The sequence below is a fragment of the Sparus aurata genome, chromosome 2, assembly GCF_900880675.1.
Source record: "Sparus aurata chromosome 2, fSpaAur1.1, whole genome shotgun sequence".
In the NCBI taxonomy this organism is placed as follows: domain Eukaryota; kingdom Metazoa; phylum Chordata; class Actinopteri; order Spariformes; family Sparidae; genus Sparus; species Sparus aurata.
The window spans coordinates 27,114,940-27,140,171 of record NC_044188.1 but is presented as its reverse complement, the minus strand read 5'-3'; the positions used below and the strand labels follow the sequence as shown (position 1 = coordinate 27,140,171).

The window sequence follows — 25,232 nt, the reverse complement described above, 5'->3', positions numbered from 1 at the left end:
CATGGAACACGTTTACGAATGTGGCCACTTTAAATGTTATTACTTATAGCTGTGTTTGACAAGTTATGATGCCCATCATGAAGTATGTCTCACGTACATCTGGCTCAGGGACACTTACTCACACTGAATATCAGTATGGGTTTTACCTCACACCACATCATTCCCTGTGGGACTTCTGGCTTATATTTAATAAGACAACCTGCAGAAAGCACAGTACGTATGAGAGTTATTGCGTTTTGGCAGACTTCCTGAAGCTGTAAAGGGGCCTGGTGCACAGCCTAGAGGGATCCAGGTTTGTACGGGCATTTAAACAGCAGAGTGTGATTGTCCAAAGATCACTTGTGCTGTAAAAAGAATTGAATTGTAGCGTACAGTATGCATAACAGCACTGTAGGTTGTACGCAGCGCAAGGCTGCAACTGTTCGGCTAAATGTATCCAGGGGAACCATATGAGAGCAACAAATGCTAGTGAACACCCATTGAAGCAAATATTCAGTTTTCTATGTACAGGTCTTGAATCAAATATCAAACATCCCCACCTGTTGGCTGTCGCATCCTCACTAAGCAAACTACTCACCGTCTTTGTTCACTCATTTCTTTTCTTCCCCGGTGCTACTTTTTTATCAGTGTGTGGTTATGGTTCGGTGTTACCTTCTGTCTTTGTGTTTTGTTTGTTCCTGAACACTTCTTTTAAGGACAATAGTATGCATTTATCCTGCGGGGGATTGTGTTTTGGTCACTAATCGTCAGCAAAATGGGTACAGTTGTTCACACTCAAAAACAACAAAAGAAAATAGCTGTAGACATGTGAAAAAAGAAGCACGGACGATTTATCCACTGTCTTTGTTCCTCTCGGTTTTAAAACAAGCAATTTGCTCAGAATAGAACGCAGACAAACACACAAAAACACACATATCCACATTATCTGTGTATGCTGCACTGCAACAATGTCCACACTGAAACTATGCTGCCTCTCAGTTAATTGGCAGTGTGTGTTTTTAAATTGGCCTGTCTGACAGAACAGACTGGACCAGTATGTGTGTGTGTGTGTGTGTGTGTGTGTGTGTGTGTGTGGCCATGTTGCAGTCTTAGGTCTCTCCAGTGGAGGAGAGCAAGAGAGACAGCATTTGAATCGTTTAATATCCCCCATCCATCCCTCCCTCCCAAACAGTCAGTAATCACACACACACACACACTAACTCACACACACACACACACACAACACACACACACACACACACGCATACAAACGCACACATGCACACACACACACACACACACACACACACACACACACACACACACAGTGCACAGACTCAGAAAATGCAATCTTCTCTGCTGAAATGAAAAAGGAAGCTTAGCCTTTTGGGTGTGTGTGTGTGTCCACATGCACAAGTGCACATGCATTTGCAAGGCTCTCTGAGTGTGTTCATACGTGTGAGTGTGCATGCACTTGTGTGTGTGTGTTTGTGTGTGTGTGTGTGTGTGTGTGTGTGTGTGTGTGTGTGTGTGTGTGTGTGTGCGCCATTATAGCTTTGCCCAATTTGGTGAGCATCATGAAGGAGACCCTCCACCCGCCACCCTCCACCCTTCGGTATATTGCCACATATGTAATAATATTAATGCTGCTCCCGCGAATGAGAGCGACCCTGCATGCATAATTCACACTATACAAAAAGCTGTCTAGACGCCATGGTATGTATGCTACACGGACAACACAAGTGTGAGCTGAAACTTATCACCCAAACTATGAAACTGTCTTTTCCGAGCCTTATCCAGCTCCATCCTCTCTCCCTGTTTTCCCATCAGTGTGATAAACGAGAGATTATTCCACCGGGAGATGAGATTTTCCTTCCCTCTCTTTCACTCCGTCCATCTCTCACCACTTTCCTCTTCTCCTTTTGCTCTGCATCCTCACTTAACCCTCCTCTCCCATCCCTCTCTGCCGACCATTCCCCATTCACTTCTCTCTTGTTATGCTTCATCCATCATCCAGCTTTGGGTTTCCCTTTAATTTATTTATTTGTTTCGTGTCTACGCTCCCCCAGATCATCACCACCAGAATCAACCACCGCCACTAAAACCTCCTCATATGCCTGGATCTCAGCTGATATACTGTTTACTCAAAATGAGCAGTGGCATTAAAATTCATGACTGCACCACACACTATGTGCTTTTTTTTTTTTTTTTACACTTCTTCTACTTCTTTCTTCCAAACAGAAGGTTGGAGGTAGTGAAGGAACGATGGAGGGAAGGAGGGAGGGAGAGTTGCATATGGGTAGGGGAGGGGGCTCTATTGGCATTGATGTGATGGTTGTAGTGGTCGGGGATGAAGAAGAAGAAGAAGGAGTGGAGGAGGAGGAGGAGGAGGAGGCTAAGGAGAAGTAGATGAATAAGGGGGGATGTTTACTTTAGAGGTCGGCCCTGCAGTGTCCACCTGAAAATTGGTTTTGTGGGCACGGAGAGTGAGAGGGAGAGAAGGAGGTAAATGAGAGGGAGAGAGCGAAATAGTGAAATAGCAGGAATAAGATAAATAGATTGCTAGAAGGACACAAACTGAGAGGAACGGCGACTGTGAATGAATGAGAGAAATAAGAGAAAGACAGAGGGAGAGGCAGAGGGGAAGGGAGGGGAAGGGAAGGGAGGTGGAGAGGGAGGGAGGAGGAGGGGGGAGGATAGTTGTCATTAAATCCCCCCTCTCAAATCAGAGCTGAGATTCAGAGGCCACTTTATCTGGACGGACAGACGGTCCTACGGTGTGGAGCAGCAGGGACGCTCTGAGTGTGTGCGTGTGCATTTCTCTCGGTGTGTGTCTGTTTTGTGCGTCTGTGTGCCACCGAGCCATGTGAATGTGCTCTATGGGCAATCATGCCCAACTTTGAGTGTGTATGTGTGTGACATGTAATTGAGCCCTTTGAAGGTCAGCTTCCCTCTGTTCCCACTCACCATTGTTGGTTGTTGTTTTTTTTTTTTTTTTTCCCTCACCAGTTTTTTTTTTTTTTTTTTTTTTGCCTTGTGTCTCAAAATGGCCTCCCTGTCCTCCTCCCGCTGTCTGCAGACAGAGGAGTGAAGGACGAATTTTGATCAACCAACATCAATATAAAACAACGGCGAGAAACCCAAAATGGCCACTCCCCACCCCGTGTCTATTGTTGCTCCATATGTGCACAGCAGACTCTCTGGTAATTCTCTCTGCCGTCGTCTATCTGTCTCTCTCTTCCGAATAGCAGCAAAGATGATCTGAAGTGTGCAAACATTTCAGCCCCTGTGTTTGTTGCGTTGGCTGTCACGCTGCCATTTATAGCATCATGACTGGGCAGATACAGATGAGTTTCTCTACTGGGGTTTGTCTTTGTCGGTCGGGTCACTGGCTCTCGCAGGATGTTCAGTCCGTCCGACAAACCCTCTCAACGAAGCCAAACCCAATTCTGAATACATCATAATTTGGTTTAAGTCAACTTTTAATTTTTTTTCCAGTGCTCTTGAAGTTTAATGATGAACCCTAACCATTGCCCCAAACTCCCGTGTGAAATGAGTCATCTTTTAAACTGCCTTCCAATGGGCTCCAGCAGTGTGTGCAGGGGTGTAATAGTATGCTAATGAGCACATGTGTGCCTAAACTGCCTAAATCCCTCTGTGTGTCCATGTGCGCAGCCACATCAGGAAAAATGGCTTTATGTGTCACATCCAGACGCATTGTAACAATTTATTTTATTTTATTTTTTTTAAACCATGTCTTCCAGAACAAAGACAAATTGAGTTTGTGTTCATGTATGTAGGATTTCTCCATGTTAAGACGGCACAATGTGGAAAGAGAGGAGAATGCACTGCTCTCTGGATGTCTTCTGAACTTTTCACGTACACCGGTGTTCCTCCTCAGCTTCCAATTGGTTGATTGCCGCCGCTGCTGCACCGCGCAGGAAAGGAAGGGAGAATCGGCTGTTGCCTAGCAATCCGGTTGCCATAGATACCGCCATGGCTCCCTCCTAAAGAGTACACTGTTATGTACATTGAAAAGAGAGAGAGGGAGTAAGACAGAGAGACAGACGATGGGAAAGGGAGGGAGGAAGAGAGGAGACAGACAGAGAGAGAGAGACAGAGAGAGACAGAGAGAGAGAGAGAGAGAAGAATGGAAGAAGTTAAAGCGTAGAAGTGGAGAGCAGGAGCGGAGGGGGCACAGAGGAGTTCATTAAGACTAACATAAAGAACGAGAGGAGGGAGAGTAAAGACAAAGACAGAAGCAGAGCGAGAAGCAGAGAGTTATACAAAAAAAAGAAGAAGAAAAAAATCTCTTCATGATTCATCATATAGATTCCCCCAGACAGTTGGAGTGGTGAAGGCAGGGTAATATCGGAGTCTGCTTCATTTGGTATTCTGTCTTAACATGCTGCGCTGTGGCTTGCTGGCTGGTTGTTTTGTGGTTCCTCAGTTGTCTTGGCTATGTTTGGATAAGCCTCCACACCACCACAACCCTCCCCACCACCACCACCACCACCGCATCCACCACCACCATCCCAAATCCACCCTCACCCACGATCCATCTCTATGTGTCTGCTTGTTGTCTGTGGCTGAATGTAACTGGAAAACACAGCGAGGAGAGGAGGAAATGCGAATCAGCAATGCAACAGATTCTCACGTGCCGTATTCATGAATTATTTCTACCATAATGATAATAATGGGCATATGTGAATAGACATAATGCGATAGAGATTAAACGCATGAGAACTTTTCCACATTCTAATCTCAACTCGGTCAGATTGCGCCGCCGTCCTAATGATAAATCCTCTCCTCCTCTTTTACAATTCTGGTTCGCTTCGACTAAAATGCTAATTGGTAGTTTGCACGAGCAGCGATAGCCAACACGACTGAACACACAAAGAAAACTGCACCACCTACAGAAACTCTAACTCCCCATTTCAGTGCAAAAATACCACAAAAGATAGGAGGCAGATTTGAGTCTTTCCTTCCAAAATTCTCTGTTTCATGTCGGCGCTCTGGTCCGACTGGTCATTTTTTGACATTTCCACATGACGGTACGCGGCCGACACACATGAGAGTGGACCATGTGAGGTTGGGTGCAATTCAAACAGGATTTCACAGGCACATTCCCAGCCGTGTCTCTCTCTGGAACAAAATAGGATTAATAATTTGCATTTTAACTCTTCATTGACAGGGACACAAGCCCGTAGCTGGCTAAGTGGCTCTTTTTAAGTGTGTGCAAATGTGAGCACATGTGCACAAAGTATAAGTACAGAGGCAGTGTGCGCGCGCGCGTGTGTGTGTCTATGTGGGTTTTCTTCACATGCATGATTTATGGGACAGTTACAGTGTGTCTTTGTGCGCATGTGTGATTTATTGGCATGTGTGTCTATTTGCCAAATGTGCACATATCTGCAGACTGCAGAGCCTGACGGACTCTGTGTGTGTGTGTGTGTGTGTGTGCTTGTGTGTGTGTGTATGTGTGTCTCTGTTTCTGCGGGTCAGTGTGATTACAAAGCATCCATAGATCAAGTTTTATTATGCACCAAAACTGCCTCTGTCCTCTTAACTTTGCAATGTCATCTCTGCACACAAGCTCACATTGCACACACACACACACAAATGCATGCATCCAGACCAACAATGCACTGGGAGTTACGCAACCTGCTGACTGGACATGAGTGAAAGTAGCACTTGCGTGTGTGTGTGTAAGGGTGTGGGGTGGGGAAGGTTGGGGGGTTGCAGGGATGGAAAAGGAGCAGAAATGGGGGAAAAACAGAGGAAGAACAGAGCATGGCATTGGCGCAGGCATTAGTGTGACAACAGATGGATTGCAGGAAAGAGTTCCAATTTCCTCTTTGAGACTAAAGCAGAGGGAAGAGGGGGGAAAAAAATAGATCGAGGGACCAAATAAGGAAAGGGAAGCGAAAAAATGAAGCACAATGAAGCGCGGAGAAGAGATCGAATCAGCGGCACAGAGAGCAGCGGCAATAATGAGAACGCATGAAAGTGCAAAGAGGAAGAGGATGGGAGAAAGAGTGAGAGGAGGAAGGTGTAGAGAGAGAGAGAGAGAGAGAAAGGAAGCCAGTGACTTTTCATCTGTGACTGTCGCTTTCCATCTGACTGCATCTCTGTCTCCTTGTCTGCATAAAAAAACCTGAAGATGTCTCCTTGAGCGTTTGTGTGTGTGTGTGTGTGGACGTACACATATGTGCTCTTTTATGCATCTGTTTGTTTATCCTCTGGTTTCTTGTTAAAATATGTAAATTTTTGGGTGACTGTAATCATGTGTGTGCATGGTGCGTTTGTGTGTGTGTGTGTGTGTGTGTGTGTGGCTGGACGAGGGTTACAGGGACTCATTCATCACATTAAAAAGAGCAAGTGGGGGATGGGACTGAAACTGGACAGCAAAAGTTATTATGCAAAGGCTTGGTTGTAAATCTTTGAGTGTATAAGTGTATGTGTGTGTGTGTGTGTGTGTGTGCGCCATCTACTGTATGTGTGTGGTTGTGGGTGTTTTTATCTGTGTGTGTGTGTGTGTGTGTGCGTGTGTGCGTGCGCTTACTCCTGAGAGGCTCTCCTCATTAAGCAGCGAGGCGACAGGAGTGCAGAGTGTGTGTTTTCACACACCGCTGCTCCGATACAACGGGAGCCACTTTTTTTCGCCTCCTTTCCTTTTCTACCGCCTTTGTGCTTCCTCATCCCTCTCCTCCTTCTGCTCTCTTTTTTACCACATTTGTTCCTGAAATCTTTTCCTGCCTCCTCCTTATTCTCTTCTTCCTCCACATTTGTGCCTCCACCGCCCCACCCCCCGTCTAAACCTGCTTTATTGAAGTGTTTTGCCCTGTTTTAACTTCATATTGTTGCTCCGCTCAGATCGGCTCAGCTCGACTTGACTCGCTCACCTTTAGTTTTCTGTTGTCAGAAGTTGTGGATACTACCTGGTAGTTTTTTGGGTATCACCTTCTTCTAAGTTAGACAGTTAGAGTTGTCTTGTCTACCCTCTGATGTACTTTTAAGGGTTCTGACCGAATAACATCGGTGACACACAATAAATCAAATGGTGCCAACATTTCGTTACCTCACAGCGCATCCTTAGAGTAAAGAAAGGAAGAGAAAGAACGAGTTGAAACAAGTCATAGTGACTCAGGGCAACACAGTACAATATGAAAAACTACAATATTGGTAGTGGAAAATACGCGTGCAGCACCCACAGCTGATGTCAGCACGGCTGCAGCAGTGACTGCGCTCGTTAATGAAGAGTTAAATCCCTTCAGGAACGGCCAAACCTAAATTGATACATGGAAAACTACATTGCAATCCCCCATCTGTTGCTGGAGATGGCCTTGATTGACATTATCTTAGCATTTTCACTAGCATTGGCCAAAGCTCGGCTGCGTCCGACACCTGCTGTTTTAGTATGCTAAAAATGACTTACTTGCTAGGTCCGAAACCTTAGTATGAAACAAATAGTGCTTGATATTATTATTGCATAGTATCACTGGCAAATGCTACAGTATGCAAACACTGCAATAGTGAGGACAACAAAAACATAATCCTGGTGCTGCTGCTTCCCCTTTGGATGAGGCTGAAGAGGCGGCGCAATAGCTTTTAGCTGTTCTTTACTGTTATATTATGTTCCTTATGACAGTTATGTAGATTTTTTTGTATACTCGGTAATTGTGAAAACACTCTGAAAGTGAAAACATTTAAACCCAACCGTCGCTTGTTAATTCTCAGCGATTCATCAATTTTTGTGGCCACAGCAACTTGGGCTTCTTGTGACTGGCTGAAAACACCTATATCAGTATCTACGAAACAGAGTGTAAAATTAAAGGAGCCTTTTATATCTATAAGCTCAAGGCAATATCATGCAAATGTTTAATTTGCTATTGAATCAAGGAGCAAGGAGAAAAAACGCGTGTGGAAAAACTGATACAGTCGAAAAATTCTTACGGCAGAGAAAGTGGGAAGAGTCAACAGGTATGCCGATTTGTTTGCGTGTGTGTGGAGGCAGAGGTAATTCCCTTCAGATGGAAGCACTAAGTTGATGAGGCTTCCACTGCGGCCGGCCAGAGGATGAGATTATCGACCAGCCAGGGTCGGGCTGTGGTATTGATTCCAAGCCAAAGTCTACGAGGGAGACTGAAGGGAAAGAGAAGGTACAGAAGGATGGTATAGAAGGGGAGGTAGTGAAGAAAGAAAATGAAAGGACAGCGCCGGGATGGGATACAGACATCAGGTCACGACTTCATTTCTTTGCACTCTGTCAAAATGTAGCACTTTGTTTTGCTCTGTGTTCTTCTTTGCAGACTGTAAGAAATGTTCCTCTTACCAGGTCGCCATTAGTCAAATCGTGTTCAAATAAACCGAATCTTCAAATTAAATCATTCTGTCCAAGGGTAGGGATAATTTCACTTCGTTCCAGATGTCTTTCATCTTTTAAAAAACCCCACCGCAGCTTTGCACTCAATACTATTGTTCAAATCAAACAAAGTGACCATCTCTGTCCAGTGAAAACCACATATATCCCAAAAATTGTGATTTTAATTTTTTTCAGACAAAAACAATAGATTAAATGTTCCCATGTGAGTTGAGACCTTTCTCCTAATTCAATTCACGCTAAATGAAACATACCTAATGAATAATGTGAAAAATGGATTGCCTGGAAAAACAACGTGTGATTTCTTTTTTGTGTGTGTGGTACACATCTCGCAAAGCCTCTGTGGAATGAAAGCATAAAAATGATGCGACAATGCAAAGACTTGAACAGTAACATTGGTTCATTATTTCATGATTTAGTCATCTGAAATCTCATTTTGACCAGCAAAACTCTGCATTTTAGTCATGTTTTCTTTTAAGAAGTGCTTTACGTAATCCCTGAATGAATAAATAATGCACACAAATAAATAAATAAAATATAAAATAAAGTGAGAAATGTGAAAATATCCAATTATTTTGCCAAAAAAAAAAAAAAAAAAAGTGAGAAGAGACTTCAAGACTTCAATTGGGAAAAGGAACAGGGCAAGAGGCGGTTCAGAGAGCGAAATAACAACGCAAGGTAACGAAGGAGCAGCGCGGAGGAGGAAAGGAGAGAAAATGAGACGGGGGGGAAAGAAATTATAAGCAGGGAGGGAGGAAGGATGGGGAAGGTAGGTGTCGGGAGGTGGGGGGGGGGGGGGATGAGGAGCATTTGAGGATTCATCTCTTGCTGGATAATTCCCAGGAGGATCTCTCTCCAACACTTGAAAGCTGTGAAGTGTGCGGTTCTGCTCATACTCCTCCTGGTAATTGGAAGAGGAGAGAGGGAGGGGGGACGGAGGGAAGAGAGGGAGAGGAGAGGAGGGTCAGGTAAAGGAGGGAGATATGGAGGTAAGGAAAGAGAAGGAGAGGAGGAGGGTGGCTGAAGCGGGCACGAATTTGGGGACGGGAGCGAAAGGAGGCACAGGAGGAGAGGTAAAAGTAATGAGCAGGTTTCGGAGGGAGACAAAAAAGAAAAAAGAGACACCGTCTTTTCTTTTCTCTTCACTCTCACTTTTTCCAACCTGGCTTATATCTCTTTTATTTCTGCTCATTAGCTCCCACCTCTTTATTGTCGTTCTCCATCACTGTCCCCATCCCTCCCTCCCTCCGTCCCTCCCTTTGCCGGCGATGGCGTGTCTGTGGTTGCAGGCGGCTTCTGAAACATGGCCGCGGGCGTTTAATCATTGATGGAGTTTTTTCCTCCATGCAGGCAGGCCAGCGGGCAGCCCCGGCTCACTCACATGCGTCAGGACCTGCTGATTCACTCTCTGGGGCCTCCGAGCATGCACACACGTGCACACAGGCACGGATACAAAGGCAAACAGAGACGCACGTATGAGTAGCACGCACACACACACACACACACACACACACAAATTGTACTCTGAATGTGTGCGTGGCTATCCACATGTGTGCCTGTCTAGTTTATCCCACCGGGGATTGTGAGGCCCAATCAGCAGCCGCGAGAGAACCAAATAAAAGCAGCGAAGATAAAAGCAATTTATTTGACCAGAACAAGAAGAGAAAAACGTGTTTGCATTGGCTCCAGGCCTGTACGATACATATGTCTCTACAGCTTTCCACGTCCTTCTGCTGCACTCAGTAAACATCTGGCTGTGTTGTTCTTAAAAAAGTAAATACACTTATACTGTTTACTGTATTCTCACACTGTGTCATTCTGCTCTTTATTTACTGTCATCCATTCATATGGAGCTGGGCTCCCGCACATGTTTGCACACGAGGTTCAGCACTGTACTCTTCAGCCATGCTATGGAGAGGCTCTGGGGACGGCATTGTCTGCCAGGCCGAAATATCTTAACAACTGCTGGATGGATCGCCAGCAATGTTATACAGATTATCATGATTCTCAATTGGAAGCTTTGCCATGTCTCTTTGACTTTGACTTTGTGATGCACTGACTTTTCTGCCAGTATAACCACAATGTCTACGTTTTTGCTTGTTAGTAAAATGACTCAGCCAATCGGATGGAGTGATGTTAAGAAAAAAAAAGCTTTGGTTAAGTTCCCCTCCAGTCCAAAATATATATTTTTACCTCTTGTGCCTGAATATTTGAGCTTCACCGTGTGGAACGATGTGTGCAGAGTTTGACACCAGAGGGCTGTTTCCACATTTATTGCTGAAACTGTAAATTTTGTCTGGGCTCATTGAAAGCCTGATCTTAAGAGGCGGGCCTATGAGCTTGATTTGTGGCATCGAAAAATAATTTGAATGGATCCTGGTCCAATTTGTAAATTATACAACTGTGATGTAGAAACTTAAAGTCTTCTGTGCACATACACATGAACAGGAGACATCTTGTGTCCAGTAGTAAAACTTCTACAATTAACACAATTTGTATATTCATACATTTTTAATGAGGCATGAAGAAATATAAATCTTATTCAGGGATTTTAATGAGGAAATTATTTATCAGAAACACATCCAATTTTGTGTTATAACTGACAGCTGCAGAGCAACATGACTGGACTTTCATTGGATACATTGCATTATTGTGGGAGTATCTGCACAACAGAAGGAAAGAGAAGTGGTTATAGCTGGGCTGTCCAAAGTGTGGCCCATGAACCAAAGTTGGCCTGCCTAAAGGTTCAGTTTGGCCCACCAGATGTTAGCAAAAATGTGTTGTTTTATTGTGTAGGAGGTAAAAATGCTCTGTAAATATGTGGGGTCCCCAACTTGTAATTATTTCTCATAATTTGAGCATAGCGGGTCGAGTGGCACTCAGCAAGGGAATAATACAATCCAAAACAGTAGGACTTTGATTTTTGCCTGTGGCACACCAATATGTTTCATTTACGGCCCTGCAGTTAAGGTATCCATTGTCTATAACACGAAAACCACTTATTATTCACCAAGTGTTGATGGTGATGGTGGCATTGTTATTGTGAGCATGTCAGCGCGCTGATGATCTTGTTTAACTCAAAGCACCGCTGCGCCAAAGTAAAACATCACAGACCTCTGGCGTTATTGTGGAACATTAAAGGCACTTCATTTTGAGATGTTCTGGATTTATAGTGATGTATTTTGGATACAAAATGTAAAATGCAGAACCATTAAAATGGAGCTGAATTTATTGATAACAATGATGTATTTTGTTCATTTTGACCAATTTACATGCATGGCCTACTTACAACAACTACTACTTCTTTTCCGTTGACGCGCTTGTGCAGGATTCAATATCATCATATGGTTTCGGCTGCAAGATATTAAAGACACCGCAATGACTTTTTGATGATTTTTAATAAAGAGGGGAAAAAAATAGGCCAGGATATAGTGTGTCGGCCTAACCCTCGCCGGCACATATACCTGATGATGTGCAGGTAATTTTTTTTCTCTAATAAAACTCTCATCTCTTTGGAAAAGCTGACACCAGCAGGTTCTCATAATATTATCACTGGCAAAAGAGATTATTGAGAATTATGACCATGGAGCCATCTGTGTTGAAATACTACGTAGTGAATATCAGGTACTAGACCCACTGTAGAACCCTCTCAGTTCAGTATCTCCACCTTTATTTTATATCTTACAGTAAATCTTTAGCACTGGAAATCCCTGTGTACATCCTGGTAATCAGTGTATATTAAATATCGTTTTCTATTGATGGTTGATCGCCTACTACATCCGATAGAGAAGGGTCTCTACCTTGTTATTATCACCGCACCGCATGTAAAAGCGCACAGCCCAGCAGTAAAGTCCTGTGCTTCCTCTCACATTATAGTTGACAGCCTCTTGCTTATTGTTTTTTTGCCCAGCGTATTCCTGTTGAATTCTGCAGTAGCACAGCTTATCATTTCCCTCCCCTCCCCTGTTCTCTGTCTGTCTGTTTGTCTGTCTGTCTGTCTGTCTGTCTGTCTGCCTGCCTGCCTGTCTGTCTGTCTGCCGGTCTCTCATCCTGATCAGAGAGTTTTTTTTTATTATTATTATTTTATTTCTCGGAGGATTAAAGCCAGACCCTGTGGAGTAGAAACCCAATCTCTCTCACTCCTCCTTCCCTTCTCACCCTCTTTTCCATCAAATTCACCCTCTACTCCCCCCCCCCCCCCCCCCCCCCCCCTCTCCCTCCCCTTCCGGCCAAACATGACTCCACCCTGAAATGGATGGATTAATGACCTCTCCCCGTCTCTCTGGTGAACACGCACACAGTATCACCTACAGCGCTGTCTGTCTTGCGTGCCTGTGTGTGCTTATCTTGTGTCTCTCTGCAGACTTTTCTGTGCGTGCCTATATATGTATGGGTGCGAGCGTGCACCTGTGCAATCCACTCCATTGTATTCACTGTTGCTCTGTCCTGCCTGGTGAGTCATCGTGAAGGACCCGTCCAGTGCATTACATCTTAGAGAAGAAGGCGCACATACAGAATAGTCTGCAGTGGTTATGTGATTGCTTCCATTAAAGTGATTATGCAATCAACAGCAGTAAGTCAGGCAGGAGGCAGACAGGCAGGCAGACCGACAGTCAGACAGACAGAAAAATGCACACACACACACACACACACACACACACACACACACACACACACACACACACACAGACACACAGATATTCGCAGCACTCAGGCAGGCTGGGGGAATTTCTCTCTTGTTAATAATCATTATGAAACGGCTTCACATGGAGCGCTCGCCTCTCCACGCTCAGCATGATGGCAGGTCTGTCCCGGCAACCTCCCCACGCACACACACTCGCTCGCTCACTCATACTTCTCCCGTCTTTCTTCACTTCCTCCTCTTCTTCTTCCACCTCCTCCACTCCTGATAATATTTACCGGACCCCAGGCGCTCCCGGTGGGCGTCCCTCTGTGTGCCTCCCCCCCCCCCTCTCCTCTCCCCCGCTCCCACTTCCTGGGCGAGCAGGGGTTTGGCGAGTCCCAGGCTCCAGCGCAGGCCTGCACCACTGCTTGTTTTTAACAAAAGCAAACAGATGGAGAGGGAGAGAGAGAAAGAGAGAGAGAGAGAGAGAGAGAGAGAGAGAGAGAGCCTTGTGGGATGCTGCACAGTCTGGCAACAGGGACTGACTTACAGATCTCCTTTCTTCTTCTTTGTTCTACACCTCAACGTTTTACCGTTAATCACTGTCTGTCAGTACAACACTCTGTTCGACGACGGTGTATTCTCTGTCTAATCACACACTGGTGATTGCTGCTCTGCTGATTTGACTTTTACAGTCTTTCCCTCGCCACTATCTAGAGATTGATACAGCTCCTTCACTCTGGGGCAACCCCCGACTTAAGAGCTCACATCCCTCTTGTCCAGGCAGGAGCAAACTGAAGTCCCGCACGTCCTTAACTGCTTTTATTTTATTTTCCTTCCTTTAGCCAAGAAAGCACCAGACGGCTCAGTGATCGCCAACGGCTATTGCGACTTCTGCCTCGGAGGCTCAAAGAAGACAGGCTGTCCTGAAGACCTTATCTCCTGTGCGGACTGTGGACGCTCAGGTAGGGCTCCGCTGAAGGGGATGATTGGCACGAGGAAGGCGGTCCTCTGTTGATGCACATTGAAATGTGTCATTTGCTGAGTACAGATTTGGTATTTACTATATGAATAAATGCACATTTTGATTGCTGTTACGCTTGAAATGGATGGACCATACCAGTGTTTTTTGTTTTCGCCTACTACAAATCATGTACAACATACTTGATCTTATTAATAGCCTTTTGCTGTCATGTTTTACATTTCTAAGGTATTTCTCTTACCTTCCAGGCAGCCACTGGTTTACATTTTTCACCACAGTTCGAAAACCAATTTGCAGCAGGTGGAAACTGAACCAACATAGCATCTCTTTAAAACTGCTGTGGCCCTGAAGGACAAAACACGTTCAGGGAAAGCATAAATGTGATTGGAGATTCTCCTAATGCAATACCCAAATCTCATACATACAGAAGCGCTGAGGTGACATAAATCATTCTGAATCACTAATGTTGGCTAACGAGGTAGCATCACCTCACAGAATCTGTGGACAAGTAATTGTCCTTAAAGGCCACCTTACATAAAGATAAAATTCATGCAGGCTTTTATTTTTGTAAGTTATGTTTTTCTAGCAGTTGTCAGTGCAGGTTAAATGGAGAAGTCTACGCTGCATTACTATTCAGCAGTAGCACAGACAAGATAAAAATGTACATGAACTTCTCTGTGATGTATCGTGATGTATAAGTAGCTCTATACAAGTTGATTTTTCTTCTGTGTGGAAAGGAGTAGAAACTCTTGGCTGCCTGAAAGTTAGCAAACACATTAAAACTTCTTAAACATTGTGACATGCTTTGAAAAATGTGCTAAAATCTTCTGGCAAGAACGATGTCTCACTCCTCAAACGCACTTCTGTTGCTGCTTGAGAGGTGTAAGAGTGGCAGGAATTGAAATCCACTGTGAAACCTTATTTTGAAAGCATCAACAAACTCCCAACAAAAAAAGTGCTCATCTATATACATTCTAATCATTTTATTATGAATGATAAATCTTTGAACGTAGTTGGGAACAGGATTTTGGATTCTGTAAACTTTTGTATCATACCAAGAATATTAAATAGGTGTCATAGATCACATTGAGTACTATTTAAGACTTACATGTGCAATGCAAACTGCATATATCTCAGAGAACATGCAATAAATACAATGAATCAATCACTTCAGTATTCCAGAAGTGAAAAAAGCACTCGGTTATGTTTCAGAGATTATGATAAATTGTCACACTCAGTCTGGCACTTATTTTTTATGTGGTCATGTCCATTGATTTCAGTGATGTCAAACAAAGGCAATAATGCATTACAAATGCATTAAAATATGAATGGATTCAATAAAATGTAATCTTGATGTGACCTTTTTGTCTGGCCAAAAAACACAAAATTGTTTCTAATCCTGTCTGCTGCACGCCTTTCAATCCTGGCTTGTTGTACAACAACCTACTTTACAATTGTGATAATGGAAACCGTTGTCTATTTCTTCTTTTGAGAGCGTGTCTCATGTGTTATAAGGACCCTAGATGAGTTTGTGAGAGAATGGTCTCCTTCAGTATGTATTTTGGTTATGAATCGCCAACAGTCAGTTTTATTGGAGTAGAGTTCAAGTATGATTGTTTAAAAATATGGTTGTATTAATTTTTCCCATTCTAAGTCCCTTTGATTTGGTACAGGATGTGTTTGTATATTCTGGTAATATGTACTGTATACATGCAGAGATTGCAGTGTATAAGGTGCAGAATTTGTGTATTTATCACTTGATTGCATGTACTGTACTATATATATTTCCCCCTCATGTTCCTTTTCATCTGAAAAATAAAAAAAAACGGAACTAAAAAGATGGACGTGATTTGTAGTGAATGGGCTGCAGCATGCAAAACATTGGTATGGTCCTCCTCTTTATAACCACCCACAAAGAAGACAAATGAAGGTCAGGAAATGAGGATGACATAACAATATTTCCATTGTCATGATCATGTAACAGCAAGTACCAAGAAAAAAAGCCTATAATGATAGGGTAAGAAGAGAGATTGAGTACATTTTAAATGTGGACTGCAGTGGAAAAGGACAGCTTATTTTCCTCTTACACCTGCAAAATTGTTGTTGCTTGGGAATTTGTTAGCACATTTACTGAACATCTTTGTAGTTCTCAATATGCATTCAAAGAAACCTATGGTAGAGTGTTTTCTGCGATAACTGAAACTAGATTGATGTATCTTTATTTTTGCAAAACGTGATACTTAAAGGGGACATATTATGCTAATCTTCAGGTTCATAATTTAATTTTGGGTTAGTATAAGAATATGTTTACATGCTCTAATGTTCAAAAAACACATCAGATTTTTCATTCTGTGCATTCTGTATCCACCCTTTGTCTTGAATGCTCTGTTTAAGCTCCTGTCTCTTTAAAGCCCCCTTCTAGAAAAAACCCAGTCTGCTCTAACTGGTCAGCTCACAAAGGCCTGAGCCTGCAATGCTTTTCATGTCTGCAGTTAATTCTGCTGGTCTTTTTAGCTTCCAGTGAGTGACATATGTGCTGTGAATAAAACCAAAAGAACAACTTCTAAACCCAAAGCTTCACCACGGTACAAGAATTATGAACTGTATTTGCCTCAGGCTCATTGTCTGTCTGTGTACGGTGTTAGCAAGCTAGCTGCTGGGTGCTAATCAAAGTGTCACACAGTTGCCAAGCTAATTAAATTGGGCAGTTTCTTTTCCACACATACATATATCATCATCTTAATGTCTTTTAAGTAAATTCACATACAGCAGCAACAAACATGCACATACATACTGAGCTCTGTATAACAACAAAGCTAATGCTAGCTAAGCTAGTGCTTCAGTACACAAAGATTACATGGATAGCTTCAAATGAGGCTTAACATTCACACAGTTTCTTTTGATTGTCTTTTAATATGACAACATGAGTCCAATATCGCCAAAGACTTGGGAGCAGCGATATTAGCTGAGCAACACGCTAATGCCCGATTCAAGAAGCTGACCTACAAAATTTACAGTGAAGCAAGTACAACATGGCAAAACGCATAGCCTCCATGTTTGAAGTCGGTCCGCCTGTTTGTGACCTTGTGCAGTTAGTGGCCCTTTTTGATAATGCAGTGCGTTTTAAAATTCACAAATTCTTGAGCTTCGGAAGTTACCCGAGCAGTTCGGGAGTGCACAAGCTCTGAAACAGAGAGTTTGTCATAATAACTCTCTTTTAAAGTGAACACAGGAGAAATGCCATCCAAAATTACAACAATCTGAAGCAATGTTCATATGTTATGTTCACATTACAGACCACTGTTGAATTCCCCTTCAGATAGAAATTAATCACCTGCGTGAAGCAAACAGAGTAATGGATAGATAGAAAAGTAGATGATGGATGACTGTCCTCAAAATACAGGAAGCGTCGGTGGAAAACGCTGTGTGGGCGTGTGCTTGTGTGCGCTTACGTGTGCTTACGTGTGTGTGTGTGTGTGTGTGTGTGTTTGCATGTGCGTGTGTGGTTGTGTGTGTGTGGTTGTGTGTGTGTGTGTGTGTGTGCACCCAGGCCACCCGTCCTGTCTGCAGTTCACAGTGAACATGACGGCTGCGGTGAGGACTTATCGCTGGCAGTGCATCGAGTGCAAGTCCTGCAGTCTGTGTGGCACCTCTGAGAACGACGTAGGATCTCACTTTATACTACATGTGAACTCTAAACACATGTGGCTGCACACACACATACACACACACACATACTGTACTTACATACTGATGTACATAATATTCGAAAACCTTACAACTTATTATCTGAATTTAGGTAAGTAAGTCTAGAGTAAGTACATATCCTTAAAGGAACCCACTTTTTAAGCGGTATCCATGAGCTAGTTCAGATTCACTGGGTCGCTTTCATGAAAGTTTGATCCCTCCGGTTGATGGATGATTTATAACCACTGTAGACAAGTTAGTCTTATTGGGATGAAACATTTAAATCCCTGAAAAATTTCAAAGATTCACAAATGTCAACCCGGAATAAATTATGTTTTCTTATTCATGAGGAGTAAGCAGGTACTTGCAATCACACAAGCTGCAGTGCAGATAGTAAAGTCACAGTGCAATTTATTGTTCTTTATTGATTTAAGACTTAAGACCTAAGTCTTCCTATATTAGGACGTTGTTGATTCTAATTATGCACAGCCCACCAAAATAAAAAGCCCACATGTTTTAGATAGATAACTTGATTTTTGATTTAAAAATAGGAACATGCATATGACACCTCAACCAGTTGCTTTATACTTATACATATTTATATCGTCACGGGCTATTCATGTGCAGTTAATGCTCTTGTGTCCTCAGCTTTGATCTTCAAATCTGTCCCCACGTAATAACATCTGTCTATGTGAATATTCTCCTCTGTTCCAGGACCAGCTGTTGTTCTGTGATGATTGTGACAGAGGCTACCACATGTACTGTCTGAGCCCTCCCATGTCTGAACCACCGGAGGGTATGTAATAACAATGAGAGGCCTACGAGCATTGCGATCGAGAGACATTCGCTCAGAAGTGTTCATGTTAAGGACTTCTGAATTCGCAGTATGCGGCCAGAATGCACAGCCTAAAGCAAACTCATCTGAGAACATTTTTTATATTGTTTGGACAGAATTATGTAACTGTCTGTACCGTAGGTGGGGACACAATCACAGTGAGAAGATTGAAACCTGCAGTCAAAACAATCAGGTTATCCCTGCGCTGACGCTTAGGTAGTTTTACCTGAGACAACCAGGAGTCCTTACAAATCTGCATCTCTTCTCATATTTAAGATTACAAATTAAATTACAGACTAAATAACATTGAACTAGGCTGAAATGATCTGGACACTTTTACAGAAATGGAGCAGGTTCATCTATTCAAATTAAACAGTCATTTGCCTACTGCGCATAAGATGGCTGCCTCAGGATGTTTGATGGAGTTGTCATGGTAATGAGTAGTAGAAGAGATAATCTGTTTCCATGGCAAAAGTGTCACTTGTCTGAACATACAGTAGCGGCACCACTTGTGTTCAACACTCACTAACAGTGTCATGCTCTGCCCACACATGCAACACTTTTTAAAATTCAGCAGCAGTCAGTTATTTTATATTTACCCTCAAGACTAGACCTGACTGAGCTCTCACACAGAGGGTAAACATATATTTGTATACATACTGTGCTGTGTTAAATGCTCACAGGGCACCTTTAGGCATCATACGGCTGGGCCTGCATTGACTTTGAAGTGTAAAGGTTGCATTTTAACATGCGTCGCAAGTTGATGTTTAATTAATGTCACAAATCCCACGCTCAAATCCAAACCAAACTAGTTGTCAAATCCCCTGCATCTGCACGCCACAGGCACAGCATGTGGTGTTTTAACATGGAGCTTTAATTTACAGTATTACTTAACGCTCTGTCTAAAATGATGGATTAATCCACAGGGCTTTACAATAGCGGTGATTGAACTTCTGATCTGTGATGTGCTCTGTGTGTGTGTGTGTGTGTGTGTGTGTGTGTGTGTGTGTGTGTGTGTGTGTGTGTTGTACAGGGAGCTGGAGCTGTCATCTGTGTCTGAGACAACTGAAGGAGAAGGCCTCAGCCTACATCACCCTCACTTAATCTGCAAGGCTGTGCCTCATCCTCTCGGCCCTTCATCCTCTCCCAACCCACCTCTCCGTCACCCCTCTCTGTGCCTCAGCTGCCCCCCTCCTCCTCTGATCCACCCGCCACCGCTTCCTCTACAATCCGTCCCAGTGACCTTTGACACGACTGAGCACACAGCACCCGCAGCGCTGCACCCATTCATGACATCTGTCCAGCGGCGAGCCAACCTCCGTCTTTTTTGTGTCACACGCATTCCCTGATGTACTTGACCTGACACCCACCCCACCTCCATCCTGCTCCGTCTCAACAGAGGAATTCATCAGCTGGCAATAAGTTTGCTAGCGAGACACACACTCCAGCCTGCCAAGGGCACTTCAGAGGCATACTACTCCACAGGAACCCTCTTAAGGGCCCTCGGAAGAGCCCTAATGATCTTCAGCTGCAACTCAGTCAAGTAGTGAGAGTGAGAATTAATAAGATGGATAGGTGTAAGGCCGAGGACAGGGCATGGAAGACCCTGATAACCATGGAGCAGTGTGTTTCAGTGTTAGCCAACTGTGAAATATACACCTAACCAAAATGTCATTTACTCCCTCCGTCCTTTACCGTGTAAGGCAGAGCTGAGATGTTGAACTCTGTTCCATTATTTGTTCGTGCAGTTTCAAAGGGGAATGAATTGTACAGAATTCAGACTAAGTCTCTATCTACACTGTTGAAAAGTCCCCTCACCGGCGAAACGAAGAGCATCTGGTCAGGATCTCGGACCATCTTTGACCGCACTATGTCCTCTCTCCTTGCATGGGGTTTCCACAAATTAATGATGCATTTTGGGATGGACACTGAGGGCTTTAAAGTTTGGACGTGATCCTCGGATGAGAGAGAGATGGATTTTTCTCTAATCAGCTGTCTCTGATCAAACAATGTATTTAAAAATGACAATTTAGGCTTAGCATCTCTCACAAATCCTTTACCTGACCTTTACCTGCCCTTTCCTTCTATCAAACAATGACTGTGAAGCCAATGCGAGACTGAAACACTCCTGGTGCTGGGTGTGTATTATCTGTGTGTCAAGAATGTAGGATTGATGTGTGGACAATGCAGATCTTCTAAAAAACCTTCTTTTTTATGGTTCCTTTTTTATTTGTGTTTTTATTCATTTGCATGTTGTTATTTCAATTGTTTTTAAAGACTTTTGATTGAATTTGAAAAGAAAGCACACTTAATTCGCAATAATGTGTTTGTGATATGAACTATTTTGGCCAAACTGGGTGTGTTTTAAACTCTGTGTGTGCCTGTGTGTCTGTTTGTGTGAGTTTATCTGAGCACTACAGTAACTGTAGCCAGCTCCACGCCTGTTGGTACGTGTGAGTATTTGAGTAGCACGAAGGTAATGTGAATGTTAGAAAGATCGGCATTTTAACAGAGGTGGGACAAAGTCAGTGTTTTGCAAGTCACAAGTGTCAAGTCTTGGCAGTGGAGTTCTATATCAAGGCCAACAAGTGTGCGAGACATAGTTTGACATTGTGGGAAATGGATACAAAATTCAGCGTTAAAAAGTTATGACAGGGGTAGACATGCGATATTTTCTTTTCCTTGGATGGCTAACGAAATATCCAATCACATTGAGCCTCAGCTCCTTACCCTAACCTTAATCTTCTTGGGTTTGACATTTGTTTGAACACAAGTGACTTGGGATGGACACTGAGGGCTCCTAGGAAAGGACTCACTGTGCCCAGCCAAAAAATAACCCCACAATCCATCATAATACCACAACTTGTATTTTGACTCTTTTTATTTTGTTAATTTTGATAGAATGTGTGAATAACTGAGCTTCAAAGTTGCTGATAGGTAGATTTTGTTGCCCTTGGATAGAGCCAGGCTGGCTGTTCCCCTGCTCTTATTTTTAAAGGGCACTTCCACCATTTTTTATACATTAACTTCTGTTTACAGGTCTTGGGAGTACTGCTGCATATGTAAAAAGGGTAGTACAAAAGCTTTGTTGCTCCAAATTGCCTCCAGTGATGTCTCACAGTGGCTCAGCTGCATTGTGAGTAATGTGAGCACCATGCTTTAAAAAGGGAAAAAAAACATGTGGAATAAAAAAGCGATATCATTGGATCTCCTGTATCAATGGTATTTGATCATTTGTTTTTAAGATGAACATGATCCAGACCAGTGGACAGCTTTTCTAAACCTGGCATTACCCACAATGCAATTTAGCCACTGAGTGACATCACTGGACTCAACATATCAGATGATATGCAGCTTCCTCTGGAGCTACAAAAGGTTCTATGCTACTTTCACTTTTCACATATGCTTTTGTACTCCACAAGCCCTTTATTTACTTACTTAAATGTGTAAAATTAGTGGCGTTACCCTTTAATTTTGAGGCAAGCTAACATCCTCCGGTTGTAGCTTCAATACAAATGAGTGCTTTGCTAAACATATGAATTCATCCAGTCCATTTACTAATCATTGAGTTCTGATCAAAAGTCATGAGCTCCTCAGCATATGTTATGCTGTTCGAATTACAAAAAACCACAGAGTAACATCTGTGTTTAATTTATTCCTAAACGTGACACTTCTTACATGAGTTGGTCTTCTTCCCATACAACTCTGATTTGACTACAAAACATGTAGGAGAACAACCCTTGGATAAATATCACTGCAACTCACTGAGTGTGTCGAGGGTCATTGATTTTATGTTTGCAGAGACGCTAAGCTCTTTGTCACTAGCTTAAAGCAATACTCAACCCAAATATGTCCTTTTAGGATCAAACACTTGAGACTTTTTGCCTTGAACAGTGGCTTTTAGCAGACACTAAACCACTCCTGTAGCTTAATCCCTTCTCCACTTTATATTGAAATCTGAACTGCCATACTTTTTGTGTTTATTGCTTTCCCTCTTTGCTGAGGCAACAACTACTTTTCCTTGAGCCCTTCCTCAGTTAACCAAAATATGGCTTAATACGCTGCTTCTGTTTGACACTGGCTAGCGTGTGCACACTTGAACTCCTGACTAAGGTACCAAAGGGCAAAAGTAAAAGTCAAGTCTCGAGTCATTGGTGTTAAAGCTAAAGTCAAGTGGCAGGCTGAATTAGCTCGCTATCTTGCCAGCTGTTTCTCACTAAGTGAAACAAGTTGTTTTTATCACCTTTGTGTCCTGCAAAACATGAGGCCAGCTGTTCTGTGAGAGTGAAACATTGGTAAGAGAAGATGTTGTTCTGCTACCTGCCAGTCTCGCTCTGCATGTTAAAAGACAGTCTGATAAATCAGCACTTGAAGACCAGGCTGAAATGTTACTGTAAGGCCGAGTTGCTCATAATGGGATTAATCAAACCAGCCAGCCAGCATGCAGTCTTCTGAGCTTGCACTGAGAAAAATCTCTTTTTCCTTTGAACCCACAGGCCCACAATGCTATTTTCAACCACTGGACTTCTCCGAGCAACTTTAGTGGGGCACATTCCAAGACAGCCACTGTAGAGGGATGTTATAGTAATGAGGAATGAGACGTCATCCATCCAGCAATCTGTGAGCTTTTAGCTTGAAGACAAAAACTGTAAATAGGGGATTGAATTAAGGGCATCAAATTGCCATTTCATACAGTATTTCATATTATTGTATACATTTCAAAATATGAAACAGGTCAAATACAGTTGGATTCGGTTCGAATGACCACCTCATTTTTGATGCTGCATCATGTCTCTAAAAAGGAAACTCGCAGGATCGGATGGCTTGTGAGAATGTACCTGCACTGTAATGTGTTTGCCATCTGATACAGAAAGACATTAGGTGCAAATACTGTGCTGCCCCCCACCCCCCAGATTCAATGTAACTCCACTGATGCATGAATGACACCTGAAATGTTTCCGATTTCAAATTTTGATATCGTCAGTGTTGCTTTTTTTAGAATAATGATGAGAAACAACCTTTAACTTATGTTCATTTCCTGTTGGTTTCCTTGTAATTGGTGTCTTTTCACATTTTGCACAGCGGGGCTGCATTTGCTCTCCAAGTTTGTTTATGCCTCTGTGTGTGTGTGTGTGTGTGTGTGTGTGTGTGTGTGTGTGTGTGCGTGCGTGTGTGTGTGTGTAACCACTTATGATAACTGGAAGGTCAGAAAACAGCAAACCTAACCTCAGAGGAACCACTTGCATGGCACAGCACTGCAAGAGGATTGTAATGTTGAGTACAGATTACGATAGTGTACTTGAGTGTACACATTTCACATGGGCCACTTGGATAAAGATGAATGCTGTTTAATCCTACGGTGCGATAAGTGTTGTCTTTGTCAACAAAAGCAGTAGTATCCAATCAAAATGTTTTTATTTCCATTAACCAATGAGAGCGAACATCTAGATCTGGAGTGCGTTTGAGTGCAAATCGTTTGATGATGAGCATTAGACTGAATCTGATGGACGTGTTTGTGTGGTGGATGGAAGATGGTGACTGTAAAACCTTTGTATTTGGAGCTTTCCTGGCACTTAATAGAAGAAGCATGGCGGAGTCAAACCAATTCTGATTGTACTATCTGGGGATTGTGGGGAAGCCATGTTGGGATTTTTGGAGGGGTATCCGTGTGATTATTTAATGAAACTTGAGCCTTCCCTTTGTACAAATGGACAAACCAAGGTGGCGGGGATGACTGGGGTGGGCGGGGTCAAAGAAGCTGATGCCAATTACCCCCCATCTCCAACCATTTTAGGCTGTCGGGGTGGCTCAGTCAGAGGGTTGAGACTTTGGGCCACTCGAGGCCTCTATTGTAAATTGTAGTTCTGTGATCTTGCTTGCACTTTTTTTCATTTCCCAAAAATAAGAAACTAATTGTAAGTACGTATGTGTGTGAGTGCGGGTGCACTTTTTATTTGGAATCTTGACATTTTTTCAACGTGATTGTCTGTTGTAAACAACACTGGATAAAGATGAGTTTTTAATTTGTATTTTTTACCTTGAGAGGAAGATGAAATCTTCTTGGACATTTTTTTAACCCCCTCCCAGCTCCCTCCCCCTTTCTTCCTTCCTCCCACCTCTCTCTCTCTCTCTCTCTCTCTCTGTCTCTCTCTCTCGCTCTCTTTCTCTGTCTGGTACCTGGGAATGCTTTGAAATGTGGACTGTGACCGCATCGCTGTCATCACTGCTGTCAGTCATTCTCTGTGAATTCATCCGACTTTCTCAATTTGCCCAGTTTTTTCTCTCTTCCCTCGACTCATTTTTTTCCATTAAAAAGATGAGATTGAAAAACGACCCCTACCTTTGTGTTGACATTTTGTGTGTGTGTGTGTGTGCGCGCGAGTATTTGGTTGTGCGTACGCATTTATTTGCTCTAGTTCCTGCGGTATAAATCAGTGAATATTTGTGTGTTTTTGGACAGTAGTCAGTCAGTCTGTCTGCTCGTCTGCTCGTCTGTATTGTTGCCAACTAGGCCAGCTTACTAGTCAGTTTAACCATTTTTTTTTTTCAGGTGGGAAGGACTTTCCAGCCCACACAGTTCTTCCCTCACCACCAGTTTTACTTCCAGGCTCGGAGCTAAGGCCAACAGCAGTGATTTTTTCCTCCCTTTCATTGGGCAGATAGCAATCTATCAAAGCAGCGTGTTCAAAGTCAGCTTTTAAAACCTCAATAACTCATTATCATTTCCAATTTAAAATACACT

General features: G+C 43.1%; 1 protein-coding gene across 1 annotated transcript in view; it reads left to right on the top strand.

Annotated features, from left to right (window-relative positions):
* dpf1 (double PHD fingers 1) overlaps positions 1 to 24,823 on the top strand; it is a 45,149-nt gene extending 20,326 nt beyond the window's left edge. Inside the window, 4 exon segments of the mRNA XM_030391688.1 lie at positions 13,832 to 13,951; positions 17,519 to 17,631; positions 18,370 to 18,451; positions 19,524 to 24,823. Coding sequence (XP_030247548.1) covers positions 13,832 to 13,951; positions 17,519 to 17,631; positions 18,370 to 18,451; positions 19,524 to 19,594 — 386 coding nt within the window. The 3' untranslated portion in view covers positions 19,595 to 24,823.
* Positions 24,824 to 25,232: the final 409 nt, after the last annotated feature.